The 17,030-nt window shown below is 34.6% G+C and overlaps 1 protein-coding gene across 1 annotated transcript; it reads left to right on the top strand.

Annotated features, from left to right (window-relative positions):
- The first annotated feature begins 558 nt into the window (after window positions 1-558).
- Window positions 559-11,511, top strand: LOC121410034 (dehydrogenase/reductase SDR family member on chromosome X-like). Its single transcript, XM_041601858.1, has 6 exons — window positions 559-743; window positions 4,416-4,523; window positions 5,083-5,253; window positions 5,874-6,081; window positions 6,791-7,010; window positions 11,051-11,511. The coding sequence occupies exons 1-6, from the start codon at window positions 644-646 to the stop codon at window positions 11,312-11,314; spliced, it is 1,071 nt and encodes a 356-aa protein (XP_041457792.1). The 5' UTR covers window positions 559-643; the 3' UTR covers window positions 11,315-11,511.
- The last annotated feature ends 5,519 nt before the right edge of the window (window positions 11,512-17,030 follow it).

Here is a 17,030-nt window from a genome sequence, read left to right as displayed (position 1 = left end):
GCTACTACTACTACTACTTCTACTACTACTACTACTACTACTTCTACTACTACTACTACTACTACTACTACTACTACTACTACTACTACTACTACTACTACTACTACTAGACTACTTCTTTTATATATTTAAGCTCGATGTCCGAGCTGAAATATACATTGACTTCAAAATTTGATATTTTTTAAGCTCCATATCGGCATATTGAGTAAGATATGAATCTTATCAAGCGTAAAGCGCGAGAGAAAATTTTGTTAAGTAACATGAAAGATTTTTTACAAGTCTTAATTCCCCAAAAATTATTTTATTTATTCGTCTTCCTCCTCTTCATTTCCTCTCTTTTTCTCCTTCTGTATTTTCCCTTCTTTCTCCCTTTTTTTGGCTCGACCGCCAATTTTTTCAGGGGGGGCACACCTAATCTCAGGGGGGGGGGGGGCACGCGCACCTATGCCCCCCTTCCGTAACTACGCCACTGTTCAAAATACATGTAGAATGAACCAAATCAACCCAATGTTTACAAACAGAGATATCACGTGACAAAACTAGCACACGTGATACGTTTGTTGCTGCAGGGCTTTTGCGTTGAAGACGTGACAAAGTCGTCTCCTAATTCACAGACTTTTGTCTTGACTATTCAGATGGCGGAATGGAGTGGTGGAGGCAGGCGTTTTATATGGTTGTTGTCTATGCTATTGCAATATTTGCGACCATTCGTCAGCTTCTGAGAGGCAACAAAAAGCCCGAAGGTGAGAACTATTCTTACAATTTGCAAGGTGGACGTGGCGTGGCGTGCGTCTTTGGCATATATGGTACCGTTACTGCATATCGCGCGCCCTGCGCTCTGGCCTGGCGCTTCGCTTGGACCTTGGTGCGGCCCGCGCCCGATCGCTGGCTGTTTCGAGCAGTTTTTAACATTTATATCCTTTACTGTGCTAGAGCATTATACAAACTGCAGAACAATGATAATAATAAAAATGATAATAATAATGATGATGATGATGATGTTAATGATGATAATAATAACAATAATAATAATAACTTTAATAATAATATTGATAAATATGAAATATAGATTAAAAGTGCCTTTATTATAAAAAAAAAATGCAATTTGCCTTGCCGATGGCTTGAAAACCCAATATTTTTTTCATTTAGTGTCGAAGGGGAGATCGAGGGGATGGGGTAAATTCGGAGGGCTCCCGTGGGCGTATATAGGCTTAAATAAACAAAAAACTTTCTTCAGGAAACATGTTGACTGATGTCTCATAAATCGTCTTTTCCAAGTCGATAATACAAGTCAAACTGGTTTTGTCAAGTGGCGGGAGTGCCGGGGGAATGCAGTTCTGCCACTTCACAGTCTCCAAAAGATATATATTTTAATTAAATTAAAATGTGGATTGAGGTGGGGTACATTTGTCATGATTCATGTGCCAGAGCTTCATTAGAGTAACCTGCAAAGCAATGTCTCCTGTAAATTTTCCAATTAAGAGAAACAAATTAGAAAGAAATGAAACAGATAGTGTTTTACCGATACCGAAATGCATTTTGCCCGTATATACCATAGATCATGGTGTGGCAGACACACCAACAAAAGGGATACGAGAAGCCGATTGAAGCTATTGTGTTGGGATTGTGTTATCTACCATTGATCGCCTTATTGTCCGATTCGTGAGTGTGACTGTGACATAGTGGTTGTTTTGGTCTCGTTTTAGCGCAATATCACGTCATACATTTTGAAATATTTGCCCTGTTTCTAAGCAAATTAAGACACTAATACTGTCATGAAGCATATCGATGTTATCGTTAGTATATTCTCTTTCATGTAGAATAATGACATTGTGTATTAATTGCTGTTATTTATAAAACAGTTCAGGATTCATGAAAAAATACTCTGTTTTAAATTATAATTTGCATACTTTATGTAAATTAGGTAATAATAAACAAGGACATCCCAATCATTTTATGACAAGTTTCTTCTCTTTCTTACCCTAAGACTTTATTTCCAATTTTAGGGCAGTTCTGGTTAAACATACATTCTTAAATACTTGTTTTCACTATATCGACATAATATGCAAATTTATATAAATTACTTGCTTATTTGCATAGATACATCGTGTCTCTTTGGATGAATCTTTTTCTTTTGACTCAAGTAACATTTGTGCCATGGGGGACATTTGTACTAAAAAGTGCAGTGTTCAACCTCTTAACAAGTCTAATATAGACTGGTCAATCACAGGGTCAAACATAAGGTATTTTTTTTCCAAAAGTTTTTTTTTAAAGACTAGCCAAGCATGTTTAGGGTAGATCTATGTTTTTTCCTCAAGCTTTTTCCCCGAGGCTTTTTCCTTCTCGTTTCTGAAAAGTGTTCAGGTTCTTCCCTAAATAATTATGGTATTTTAACCCTAACTGCACTTGGGGTGTGCAATTCCCATCAATATAGTTTTGTCTATTTAAAGGTCAAGTCCACCTCAGAAAAATGTTGATTTGAATCAACAGAGGAAAATCAGACAAGCACAATGCTGAAAATTTCATCAAAATCGGATGTAAAACAAGAAAGTTATGACATTTCAAAGTTTCGCTTATTTTCAACAAAATAGTTATATGAACGAGCCAGTTACATCCAAATGAGAGAGTCGATGATGTCACTCACTCACTATTTCTTTTGTTTTTTATTGTTTGAATTATACAATATTTCAATTTTTACGAATTTGACGATTAGGACCTCCTTGCCTGAAGCACAAAATGTTAAAATAATGGAATTCCACGTGTTAAGGGAGGAATGAAACTTCATTTCACATGACAATGATGAGAAATTAACAAAATTTCATGTTTCATATAATAAAATACAAAAGAAATAGTGAGTGAGTTATGTCATCAACTCTCTCATTTGGATGTGACTGGCTCGTTCATATAACTATTTTGTTGAAAATAAGCGAAACTTTAAAATGCCATAACTTTCTTATTTTACATCCGATTTTGATGAAATTTTCAGTGTTATGCTTGTTGAATTTTTCTCTTTTTATTCAAATCAAGTTTTTGTTGGGGTGAACTTGTCCTTTAAGCTTTATTGTTAGCAAATTAATAGACAAAACTTGTTTGGGGGTCATATTCTGGCGACAACTGTTTAGGGGCCAAAATGTGTAATGAAGCTCGCAAAAAACTTGTTTTAGGGGGTTATTTTTCACACATAAAAAACTTGTTTTGAGGGTGTTTGGAAATGATTTGGTCAGTACATTTGACTGCCCCCCCCCCCCCTCCTCGAGACCCTTCCCTTAAAAACCCATCTCTTCCAGTATATGGCTTGTCAAAACTAATAATAGAGGCTATTAGAGGGTCCACATGGATGACAGTATACTACTTGAAGAATTTTTTTAATTTTTTTTTTTGGGGGGGGGGGGATTCCCCCAAAACTTCATTTTCATTTTGTTAAGTATGATTATAAGTACCGGGTAAGAGTTTTTTTTTCAAACTATAAATGATATTGATAGGCCAATAGTTTAATACAAGTCACTCTTTTTTTTTAATTAAAAATGTAAGAAATGAATTATTACAGCTTCCCCCCAAAAATATCACTCTGAGTGACAAACTTGTATGGCTCAATAACTTCCAAAATGTACATTAGTGTTATAATGCTCAATACAACGTACATTTTTTGTTTTCAACAATTATGTACATGGCTACGTGCTACGTGCATAAAATTCCTTGTGTTATTAGAAGTTGTTATTTTCCACTATATGTACATGTATGTGACTTCAGTGTATGTCATTTGAGTATCATGTTTATTGTTTATATGCTTTTGAATTGTACACCTGTTTTTACCAGCTTTGTCTGTGAATAATGAGCAGATGCATGTTTTAATTAACCATTTTTAAAATGAATTAAAAAAAAATCTCAATTAAATGTAAACAATTCAAAGCTCATTTCTTTTTCTAACTCTTATGAAAATATGGATACAATGTAAATCTGTTGTGTAGCAGTGGGTTTTTTTTTTAGCCCATTCTGAGATTGTAGGTTTCCTTGGTCAGATTAGGAAATTCCCTGGTCAGATTGTGGATGATGAAATGATAGACACTGCACAACATACAGCTATGCTGCATGCAAGCTTGGAATGGGCTGAAACGCACCACTGCTACCCAATAGATTAGGTATTCCAAACTGTTGAAGCAAGACCGCTGAAATATTTACAGAAGTTAGAACTTGAAATGAGCTTTCTAGTTATGCACATTTCATTTAGAATACTACTTCATTTTGGAATCAATTGGGTCATATGTCAGAGGGGCATTTTCTGACACGTATCATGAACATGTCAGCAAACTTGATTATTTAAATAAACTTGTCTGTGTTCCTTTTTTTGTAATTATCCACAATAGGTTTGATAATTGATAAATAATGTTTTCTCTGTATTGTTGTATCTACCTTAGATATTTCAAGGCATGATGGAAAGGTTGCCATCGTAACTGGAGGAGCCTCAGGTATTGGTTTAGAAACTGCCAAAGTATTATGCAAGAAAGGAGTACAAGTAGTGCTTGGTGAGTAGTATATTTTCAGTTACATCCAACAGATTACAAAATAACTAGGATACAAGTAATTTTTGAGAGTAAGTTTTTCCAATTTTAAAGCTAAATGATAGTAGTTGCAGTAAAACACTAATTTCGTGAGAAAGTCTGTAAAACCAAGGTTAAGTATGATTATATCATTGTGGATCTAGATCTGGTATAGTTACATAAACTGAACTACATGTATGTGAAATGATAAATCTAAGCTGAAAGACGATGACACTGAAGATCGCCGACACAGATAGGCACACGTGGGACAGTGTATTATTGTTGCTGGAATAAAGACCCGACGGAAGTGATTGAATCCGCGCTTATTTTTTTATTATTTGATTTCTTCCAGCATCCTTTCGCACATATTTTTTATTTATGCAAACAGACACTTGGGTGGTCATTATATTAGATTCTGTAAAAAGTCATTTTGAGATTGTTACCAGAACTGGAATTTATCTTTAATAATAGACGATATTATAGCTTCATATTATTCAATTATTATTATCATTCATGCACTTATCTTTGCTATAATTGCATTCAGGTACCCCTCATAGTAAGAAAGCACGGAAGGCTATTGAGGCAATAAAAAAGGATAATGCCTTGGCTCGCGTTGAGTGGATACCACTTGATTTGTCTTCCCTTCAGTCAGTGCGTGACTTTGCTGAAAGTTTTCTTGATAAGAGACTACCTCTACATATATTAGTTAATAATGGTGAGTATTCAAATAGTGATTTCACATCATTGTCTAGTGCTTTTTTTTACATTTTTTTTACATTTTTTTAACATAGCTAGTTTACTCGATCATCATTGTTAGAAAATGTTACTGGACTTATGAATATGATGCACTTTCATTCATTGAAAATTAAATTCGTGAAATTCATTTTCAACAGAAAAAAATATATACCAAATCATAACTGAAAATTAACATATAAAGCAGGTGGATAAACATTTTTGCTTTCATAATCATAGACAATTCAAAATGAACATTCAAAGAGAGATTTGTAAATATCTGCAGATTTAGGGGGATTTATTAAAAAAAACATACGTGTAGCTTGTATTATTATGTGACCCCAAAAGAGTTGATAATTTGGGGTTTAATTACTTTTTTATCTCATTTCTTTTGTTTGTTTTGTATCAAATTTATGTTCATCTTGGTTTCTATATCTTTCAGTTCTCTTCTGTTGTAATTCAGTTCCAGAATTTGATTAGAACTCTAAGCCGTAAATCTAATCTCATTATAATTCTCAGAAAATTTGTTTTATTATTAACTACATGAAATGGATAACATTGATTGTTTCTAATCATTTCGCTTCATCTCTTTCTATTCTGAAGCTGGAATCATGGCGACACCATATTGCAAGACAGCAGATGATTTTGAAATGCAGTTTCAGGTCAACTACCTCGGCCATTACCTCTTGACTAGACTCCTCTTAGATAAACTCCACACCTCAGCTCATTCTAGGAGTTACGCAAGGATCATTAATGTTTCTTCCATTGCTCATTTTGGGGGATGGATGGATGCTTCACATATGCCAAAAATGTAAGTCTATGAGCTCGGATGTACATGTATGGAAGCTTTGAAGTGTCATTGACTTGTCTAGATGACAAGATAATGTATCTCGCCATCTAGACACATTAAGGCCCTATGACGTCGTTCCATGCAAGTCTTGAGTGTGACTTGTGTGTATCACATGCTGTCGCCTATAGAAGCACGTGCAAGTCCAATTTTTACACAGAAAAGTTTTAATGCTCAAAACTTTATTGCAGGTGATTGATTGCAGCTCACCCGCAAGTCTTGAATGGAAAAATGTGACAGGGCCTTTAACGTTATTTCCAGATGGAGAGCCAAAGTGTCATAAGCCCCAGGCTGACTCATTTTTTAATAGATTTATGTAAAGTTTGATTTCATTCAATGTCATTTCATTTCATCATGAATTTCATTTTACTATTAGCAATACATAAATCACACACGTCTTAAAAAAAATGTTCAGTTTTCTCACAGTATTGCAAATGCAGTCATGTTATGAGTTTGCAATGCCACTTTTCATTGCACATAAGTCCATAAAAGTTTGAATGTGATGTGATAGTTTTTGACCAGTTTTTAAAGTATTACAGCTATTTCATCTAAAGTTGAAATGAAACATAAACGAAAGTGAGAGACATGCATGCAGATAAAAGCAATAGAATCTTGTTTATCTGCATTCATTTTTCAAATTTTAATCTTGATGCTTGTTTATTTCTGCTCCAAGCATGCCAAAGAAAGAGTATTCCCCTTACAAGGCCTACGCCGACAGCAAACTAGCCGTAGTCTTAGGCACCCAAGAGCTCCAGCGTCGTATCTACCGAGCTAGCCGTCGGGTAACCGTCAACAGCCTTCATCCTGGAGTCGTTGGAACACAACTCTATCAGAACCTTCATCCGATCATGCAGATGGCAAAGATTATTTTTTCTCAGCTTGGTCTGATTTGGGTAGGTAGAATCTCTTTTTATCAATTAACCACTTGCCAACTGGAACCAAATGATCCCCATACAAAGCCTATGGAAATTTAAGGAATTCAGTAGTCAACAGGTTAATTGACTCTTGGCCCGGTATTCTGAAGTCAGGTTTAACTTAGACCATGGTCTAACTCTGTGCTAAAATTATGGGAAGCGAAAAGTGTCAAAATTTTTATTAAGTTGTATGTTTTTAATTTTTCACTGTGTTCTTTCCTGATTCATCGATGGTGAAGACAGTCATCTATTTATACTTCCTAGACAATTATGAATGATTTGAGAGCCGAATGAGCTGATTATGATATCTTTACCATTAGTGATTTATGTAGCAATGGGCTTTCCATACTTAAACCACAACTTTAAACTTGAGTTTAAGTTAAACCCGACTTCAGAATACGGGCCTTGGTCTCCTCCGGCTATGTCTATGTTCCATTTGGTCTTCTCCCACATGGTCCAATCCTAGTTTCTCTACAACCATTTTTTAAAAATAACAATTAGGTCTAATTACCATTCTAAATCAAATTACCATTTTGTCTAATTACCATGTAGGCTGTACTTATTTTGTCTAATATCCACTTGTTCTAATACTACCTGAATTAACTTGTCTAAATTCACTTGTCATGCACCAGATTTCCATTTGACAATAGGCAAAATAGCAAGTTAGATTATCTGGGCATTAGACTGAATGAGAATAAGATTTGGTGGTTATTACACCAAGTGTATCCCCATCAGCAGTTATACCAAAATTGATAGTAGACCAACTAGATTTAACCCATATGGTATTTAACCATCTGAGAATTAGACTAAATACTTGTAGACCAAGTGAAAATACTTTAATCCTATGGCCAGAAAGAAACACAAAGAGGTTTAAAGGTTTACTGATTAGAGTTAAAGTTTATTATAGTCAAGCAATACACACAATGGCCCGTATTCTGAAGTCGGGTTGAACTTAAACTCGGGTTTAAATTTGTGGTTTACGGTAAGTATGGGAAGCTATATAAATGCGGAATATTATTATTATTATTATAAGCCAAAAGTATCAAAATTTTTATTAAGTTGTACGTTTCTTATGTTGACTCTGCTCTTTCCTGATTCATCGATGGTGAAAACAATCATCTATTTATACTTCCTAGATAATTATGAATGATTTAAGAGCCGAATGAGCTGAAATATGATATCTCTACTGTTAGTGATTTATGTAACAATTTGGCCATCCATACTTACACCACAACTTTAAACCTGAGTTTAAATTAAACCCGACTTCAGAATACGGGCCAAAGTGGTTGCCAGAAGCCCGGAGGGGCCACTTACATTGACGAGTGGATACCATGCGCGACCAAAAAAACACGTAAAAAGGATGTCTTTTTCACGATAGGGCACGTTACGTACGTAACGTGATAAGGGTGTCAAAAACACAAAAATAATGAAAAAAGGTATCTATTTTGCTAGGAAAATTACGTGTTTAGGGTCGAATTTGCGGGGATGATAAAACAAAATTCAAATGTTTTATAAAGGATGTCCTTTTTGCCCCAACACTTCGTGTTTAGAGTCCGATTTGCGCGAGGTGTAGAAGATGGGGTCGTACTAAACCAAATAAGGTAAAGCCGACGACCGAAGGACCCGTAACATTCCTGTACTTGTTTAGGGGTTCATTTCAGGGAATATTTGCCAAGAGTGTCGTTTTGTTTCCAATACTTGTTAAGGGTAGGGTTTCACACGCCAATACTTGTTAAGGGGTGCATTTTCAGAATATGGAAATTACGTGTTTAGGGTGCTTTTCGAGACCCCATGGTCGCGCATGGTATCCACTTCTGAATGGAAGTGGCCCCCCCGGGGCCAGAAGATATTGGTTCTGTCTGATAAATTAAAAATCTTTTGATGAATCAATCCCAAATTAGGCTCATGTGTATGTTGTACTTGTACATGTGTATGTTATACCAATGATCTAAATAGTGATTTGACTTTTAGGTTAAACTCAATAATATGGCTTGTTCTCGTAATAATCATTAAGAATTTCTTTTACTGGTAAGCTTCAATTTTGTAAAATCCTCTTTAAAGGCTATTAAATAATCCATATCAATTCAAGCTGTTCACTAAATTATATTAAAATACACTTAGGTCACAAATTTTGGTTTCTTGGCTGTATGCCCATTGAAGCGATAATCATGGACAATGACTTGGACTTTGCACTTGTCATATCAACTGCAGAACAAAACATTACAGTACCTTGGTATTATCTGACCAAGGTCCATTCATAGTTATCAAGCAAACAAAACCCTTCATTCAGACAAGAGAGATCTTGTAGAGATACACTAATGGATTATGTACAGTGTTTCTTTTGTGTCTGAATGTCCTTATATTGACTATTTAATTACTCAGGTTAGCCATTTTAGCTCTCATGAACTGTTCTAGTTCGATAGCCTGAAAAGAAGGCAAAAGGTCCCATTTTTAAGTCTTTGGTATGACTTGGTCAGGGATTGAACCGACGACCTGTTATGAGACAGACTTTCTTCCACTGAGCCTGTATTTTTTATTGATGGGCTGTTTGCTCCCAAACAATGAATTCACTATCAAACCGTACATTTATCCATACTATTGTATGATTAAAATTGGTGTGTCTGAAAAGGGTATTGTGCCCTTGATACTATTGTCACTTTAGTGATAATCATTGGCTCAATGTTATTCATGATATGAGTGTTATTGCATTGTGTGATATATTGTTTGTTTCTTTTGTTGAACTCTGTACAAAAGTTCAGAAGTAGGTCAGAGGTATTAAGGTTTGTTCTGTTTTGTGTTTTCTCATTGCCTTGGCATAGTAATCATAATGGGTGAATGCCTGAATTGGATTATGGGTAGAACATCACACTTATATAGTTTGTGTGTTTTTTACCAGTTCAAGGAGAAAAATTTGGTTTATATTAACTCGATGTCCGCAGTTGGTCTAGCACACTTGGTCAAATACACATTTAGACTTTTTTCACTTTGCCCAATGCACGGCCGGTCTCATTTCCATTTTAAATCTACTTGTTATTTACTTTGTCACATTGGAAAGATGGTTCATGGATAGTCTGATAAAACATGGGCTAAACCTGTTTGGTCTGCTATTAATTTGGTTTAAATACACTTGATAAAATACCCACTAAGTTGGTGGCCTTTTATGTGATCTATGCAATGTTTGGATGGATATATGAAAAATGTCCTTTTCCACTTTTTTTCATTGATGTACATCAATAGGCTTTTCTCAGACAATGAACAGTACATGTAATGTAGGGACCTTCCCATCACATTTATTTACTCCTCCGTTGTCCATATTTTTTTATTTGAAAATGACTGCATTTTTAGAAATAGGCATACATGTAGAATTATTATTATTGCACAAAATTTGATATGCTTTAGGAATCTCTGTAGGACTTCAAATTTTCCCTTGAAATTTCTAAAATAGAGAATAATTTATAGTTGTAATCAGTATATAAGTTTTTGACATTGTATTTCAAGAAGTGGAATTAAAAATGGAGACAATTTAAAATCATCTACATCAAAATACCATCATCGTCATCACCACCACCACCATCATCATCATCACCACCATCATCATTATCATCATCACCAGATCATCACCACCACCACCATCATCATCATCATCTTCTTCACCATCTTAATCATCATCACCATCATCCTCCTCATCATCATCACCATCATCTTCATCACCATCACCATCATCATCATAATCATCGTCATCACCATCATCATCACCACCACCATCATCACCACCACCATCATCACCATCATCATCACCATTATCATCATCACCATCATCATCAATATCCTCCTCATCATCCTCCCCCTCCTCATTTATTTCAGTCAGCATATTCCCTCTTACAAGGGGTGACAGATTCTTGCAGTACGATGACACTCCCTCCTTCAACTTCTGTCTTGAGCATTCTCATTCAGACCAACCTGACTGGTTTTCCTCTTCACCATTTTCTTTCCATCTTTGTTCTATCCTGTTCCTTTAGACCAGTAAAAAAGGCAGCGCCACGTCGATATATGCTGCTTTATCGGACGAGATGGAAGGTGTTGGAGGTTGCTACCTTGACAACTGTGGCTCTGTTGCATCCTGCAGCCTCTCCTATGACAGGAAGTTACAGGTCGCCCTGTGGAAGGAATCCTGTGAGTGGTGCAGGCTTCCTGTTGATATCACCAGCCACAGGACATTGAAGGAGATGAACAACCAGCAGCAGCAGCAGCAGAATGGTAGGACAAGGATGGGGTCACAGTGACTCCAACCTTTCATTAAATATACCTCTACAGGTGGTACCCACAGGACACCTCCACAGGGTCTAAATCCTTGTGGCAGTTTCATTGTGGTGTCATGGAACCATTCTAGAAAGATAACAATCAATTAAAAATATGGGAAGAATAGTGTTTGTGATTTCAGGACAGCAGCACAATAGCAGACCTGCCGACCAGTACGTTTTAGGCGTATTTAGTACGTTTTTGCAACCAAAATGTGTTGTTTGTAAAAAATACAAAAACGTAATTTATTGAGAAAAATCATCTCTATATGTCTCTATTTCATAAAACGTACACAAATATGGTTATTAGATCAATTTAATTTCAGGTAACTTTTTTTTTCAATCATTTTGTTAAAACCAGGGTGAAGATATACACGTTTCAATGTTTTTTTTCTCATCTGCAAGAGCTGTGCGCATTTTAGCTTGCATGCAGCTTGAGCGCCGTAATGAGTGAGTGCGCCAAGCATTTTATGAAATTTTTTGGGGAAAAATGCATTTTTTTTAAATTACAGAATTCAGTTTTTCATTCCCAGATGTTGGCAGGTCTGCAATAGGCCAGGAGCCCATTGCATAAAAGTTAATATTATGGTAACTTCCCTTAAATCCTTGATTCTGATTGGTTCCTTAGCATCGTTACCATGGAAGTTACAATTTGTTGGCAAAGTTACCGTAATAGTAACTTTTATGCAACGGGCCCGGGACTAGTTATACTGTATATGGAGTGCACTGTATGCTTAATTTGTTGGTCCCATTACATGCTTGAGAAGTGATTTTATAAAAAGAAAAAAACTAAACCAGCAAAAAACATCTGAACGTTAATTATTAATGGAGACCCAATTATAACATGAATCTGAATTCTGCCCATATTATTAGTCAAAATAATGTACCATATTGCCATTTTTGGAAAACACAAATTCTCCTAAAATTGAAGTTCATTTAATTAGTTCTTACATGTAATATGTTTGCAAAATATCAATACAATTCAAGCTTTACATCTAAAAGGCAACATGATTTGTCAATCTTTTTAAACACATTCCAACTCTTATGTTAAAAAGTGGAGCGTTGTGGCCCAGTGGATTAGTCTTCGGACTTTGAAACAGAGGGTCGTGGGTTCGAATCCCAGCCATGGCGTAATTTCCTTCAGCAAGAAACTGATCCACGATGTGCTGCACTCGACCCAGGTGAGGTAAATGGGTACCGGTAGGAAGTAATTCCTTAAGAAGCTGTGTGCGCTATGAACGCCTAGCTTAGCCGGGTAATATAGGAGCGCCTTGAGCACCTAACAAGGTGGAAATGTGCGCAATATAAATATCCTATATTATTATTATTATGTTATATTCATATATATAATCCTGTTTCAACTTGATTAAATCTTATACAGTGTATATATATTTGCAGCTGATTATGTTCAATTGTACTAAACTAAGACAATAAGGCATGCCATATTTACATGTAGGCAACACAAATAGTGTACATAAAGCCTTTTGGATATTAATTTAAGTGCTAATTATGTTGTACTTTGAGAGTCCAGTTAATTTCCAATTAACCTTGATAAATAATGCATTCATTCTTTAAAGCTCAACAACATGAATAAAAGATTTATATATGCAGTTCATTATAAATTATATGTAACTCTCCCAACTATGGATGCTTTATGAAAATCTGCCATATTATATTATACAATGCCTACTTAGTTTTTGTATGCATGCTAATGAGAAGATGAATGCACAACATTCTTAATATTGTACATGTACCATCCAAAATGTATCATTGCATGACTTACATGTAGGAGGTGATGTCACAATACGATTCAATTCATTGCAACTAGTAAATAAATGCAGGTGTTGGGAGTACTTGCTAAGTGCGCTCTGCCATTATGGGTTGAGGTACTTTGCTTTTTGCTTTCAATCATTCCTATAGTTTAACAGGAAAACTGATTATTGTTCGTATTTTTGCTAATAGTGATTATTCTTATTAATGCAGTGGTATGACATTTCGCCTTCAGTGTAAGAAAGATAAACCGGTACTCTTTTAACTTAAGTCTTTTTCTTTCACCTTATGAGAAATCTGGTACCATCACACTCATGCTTGTTCACTATTTGTATATGAAATGACGTCATCTCTTCTCATACGTTACATATATAGATCATAATTGTATTTGTAATGGTATATTACTACCATTTGTATTTTGTTTAATTGTTTTTAGTATAGTTTTAAATATGAAGGAAAATATAAATGCTGCAAAATATTTCTCAGGTAGAAATGGTCGTACTGAAAATACATTTTATGACTTGCACCAATGTTTAACTATTAATATTTTTACACAAAGGGTACTCTCAAGATTGCTAGAATTTTGATACTTTTTAATTTTTTTGTAACACAATTTGTCACAGATTGTGAAGAAAGTTGAACTATTAGATATTATTTGATTTGTTAAGGATCATGTCATATTTCTTAAATAATTTACAGAGTGAGTCAGAAAAAATGTTCCGTAAGTTTGAAGTTGTCTTGTCTGAGTTGTGAACATTTAATCATTGATTTATTGATATTTCTTGATAGAGTTAATGTCCCCGCATATTTTGGTACCATTTTCATACGGATCTTTGCATGCATGACTGACTACAAAGTAATCTCCAGAAGGTTGTAAAATCTCAGTTGCTGGTTGAAGAATGAAACAAAGAGTGAAAAAGTAATTGTGTAAACGCAGTAAGATACCTACCCATCATTTCATTCAAAATCATGTAATCATGTTAATTCATTATGTTCAGTATTTTTATTGTATTTCTGTGTGTGAAAATTTATTTCCTCCATTTGCTGAAAAAATACACTTGCAGATATTTAATAGCAAACTTTTCGTATAAATAAAATTAGAATAATTAATTATATTATTTTGTACTTATTTGAATTAATGGAAACTCAGTATTGCGCTAATGTTGTGTTAGTACACCTAATGTGAATTCATGCATATTCTATATATGAAAAAAAAAGATTTACAATTAATTGTTTATAATCTCGAGTGCAATCAGAGATTGTGTATATATTGTGCAATTACTCTTTCTAACAACCCTGAATGAAACTCAAAAACAACCAACTTCAAATGATTTTTTTTTAAGAAAAGTAACAAATGAATGACAGAATTTAATTTTAAATAGTAAAAATGTTATTATTTTTCATGTTTAAACATGTAATGGATTTGGTGCCAAAGCAGCCAACACAGAGTACTCTTCATTTGCTTTCTTAATTATACTTAAACACATGATAAGTTATGTGTTATGCACTATAAAAGAACAGAATATTTGTATTATTACTATCATTATTATGCTTTTATGACCTTTGTTTCATTTTTAATATCCTTTTAAAGATATTGTGTAATTTGTGATTTGGTTTTTCCAGTAAACTTACTATTTCTTGTTTATTCAAGCATCTATTTTCTTGAACAGGGTTACTTTGCATTTAAATACTTAGAACATCACTTAAACATATTGTTGCATTTCGATAATATTTGAAAATTAATACATCATGTGTATATACCTCACTCAAGCTTTCATTTTCCATCACTTTATAATTTTATAAATTTCCTTCATTAATGCATTGGTGTAAATTTTATTTTGATATGAATTATTTGAAAATATTGTAATTTTGAATAATTTCAATATTCGCTTACACTGTGTGGCAATGTACATGTATGATCATATTTTTAGAACAGTACATTAAAGTGAGAGCTATTTTATTAAGTTTCCTCATGATACATGTATTTTTACTTGAAGGAAAACAAATGCTGCAGAATTTGAACCTGCCAATGTTTATTGTGATTTCATAACAAAGTATTAAATGAATGGAATATATTCTATAACAAATAAAGTCATACTTTGTGTTTTATTGTGAATGCACGAGTTTTAAACCTTGGAAGCATTTTATAGTAATTACGTACATTCTGTACTGTATACTGTATGATGTGTTCCACAGTGAATATTATTAAAGTTGAGATGAACTATGAATTTTGAGATGGTTTAAACATGTAGCATCAAGAATCAAGATGCTTTCATTATCAATAAAGATTGTCAAGTATGAATTCATAGGCTGTGGGTAGCACTAGTCTGCAGGCACAGACCCTGATTGGAACTTTGATCAACAAGTGTGCCTCCAGGCAAGACTAGCACATACGAGCCTTCAGTACACAAGGCATGAGTAGGCTGCACATTCAGACCCTTACATAACTCGAGTGAAGGGTTTGCCTAGCAGACTAGGGTAGCACAGAGGCGTTACTGCAAGAAGCCCATGTGATTTATTGGTAGTCTTGCTGCATAAACCTTTAAAATAAAACATTGTAATCCTGTATTTTTTTTTAAATACTGGAGATCTTTGAACAATAATTAGATTCAACTACATGGAAAACAGGATTTCTCAACTCTGGTTGTAGGTCCATACTGTAGACTAATTGTTTCAAAGAGAAGCAAAAAACAAACAAACAAAACAACAATCCTACATTACATGGAAAAAATTTCAGCTAAGTCAGTATGAGTGAGTACACATACAAGCCAAACTTTTTCTTTTGTTTTAAGTTAGCCACAAGGCATTTTTTTTCTGGTGAATAATTCAAAGTCCATCTTTCATTGTAAGACCACACTTCCACAATGAACAAGGGCAGCACTACAATGGGAAGGGGGGGGGGGGGGGGAGAAGGGGTGGCAGGGGGCAACTAAAACTTTTAACAAGTATTACTGGAGAAAAAACAAGACGAGATGTACAGTTCATATATATTGAAGATGATAATAACTTGTTAAAAATACAGTAATATGCAGGAGTAGGTGTGATGGTGACTATACTCTGAAGAGGTAGATAAAATAAACTTATGAAGTAGAATAAATGTAAACTCTACAGGTGTAACCCTCTTAATAGTCGGGTCAACTCATCAGCTGATGGTCAGCCTTCAGCCCTTGACCAAAACAAATCAATGTGTCATAACTTACTCTAAATTGGGGAGTGAACAACCCTGAGTAGGAAGAATGCATCACAAGAAGCCCATACAATGAGTGTGCATCAGAGTTTAATCTTGAACAAGTAATCATTTCCAAAAAGAATGTTGGAGTTGGTAAACATATACTTTCAGTAGAAGTATTGCTAATTAATATGTAGTTATTGTTATTGATCAAATATTGAAAATATGATATAGGTCTTATCACAAACACTACTTTTCCTGTTCAATTGAGAATCTGATTCAGGTCATCTACCCCCCCCCCCCCCTCCCTACAACCCTCCCCTATAGAAATATTCTGGTGCCATCCTTGTCAATAGGGGGCAATTTTCAAATGTTCAGCCCTTCTCGGTTTGAAATACCGGTACAACATGCATAAATCCATCCAGAATTTACTACCATTGTGTATTTTTTAAATCATGTGACAGAAGAGGTTACTTAAATATATTTCAGTATATTAGATAGGCACTTCTTTAAGTTCTTTATTTTTATGTTATTGCACTGGCATAAAGAGGGGAGGGGGATAACAATTCAATTAAACTTTATTTTTCACAATTTAAAAAATATATACAAATCGTTCACATATAAAATACATCAAAGATGTGGAGGGGTCAAAGAAAGCATAGTTGCTTGTATAAATTGGCCCTATACCACATGCCACTCCAGTTGATGAGTTTGTGTTACATTAAATGACTGGTGAATATATTTATCAAGTTTTTATCAGAT

This window comes from Lytechinus variegatus, chromosome 1 (assembly GCF_018143015.1).
Source record: "Lytechinus variegatus isolate NC3 chromosome 1, Lvar_3.0, whole genome shotgun sequence".
In the NCBI taxonomy this organism is placed as follows: domain Eukaryota; kingdom Metazoa; phylum Echinodermata; class Echinoidea; order Temnopleuroida; family Toxopneustidae; genus Lytechinus; species Lytechinus variegatus.
The sequence above is the reverse complement of the archived record's forward strand: the minus strand, read 5'-3'. Positions and strand labels throughout refer to the sequence as shown.

Excerpts from the sequence above, each read along its gene's own strand:
- LOC121410034 (XM_041601858.1), top strand. The coding sequence starts at position 644 with ATGGAGTGGTGGAGGCAGGCGTTTTATATGGTTGTTGTCTATGCTATT. Across the intron at positions 4,524-5,082 it reads AGGAGTACAAGTAGTGCTTG|GTACCCCTCATAGTAAGAAA; the intron begins GTGAGTAGTATA and ends AATTGCATTCAG. Across the intron at positions 7,011-11,050 it reads CTCAGCTTGGTCTGATTTGG|ACCAGTAAAAAAGGCAGCGC; the intron begins GTAGGTAGAATC and ends CTGTTCCTTTAG.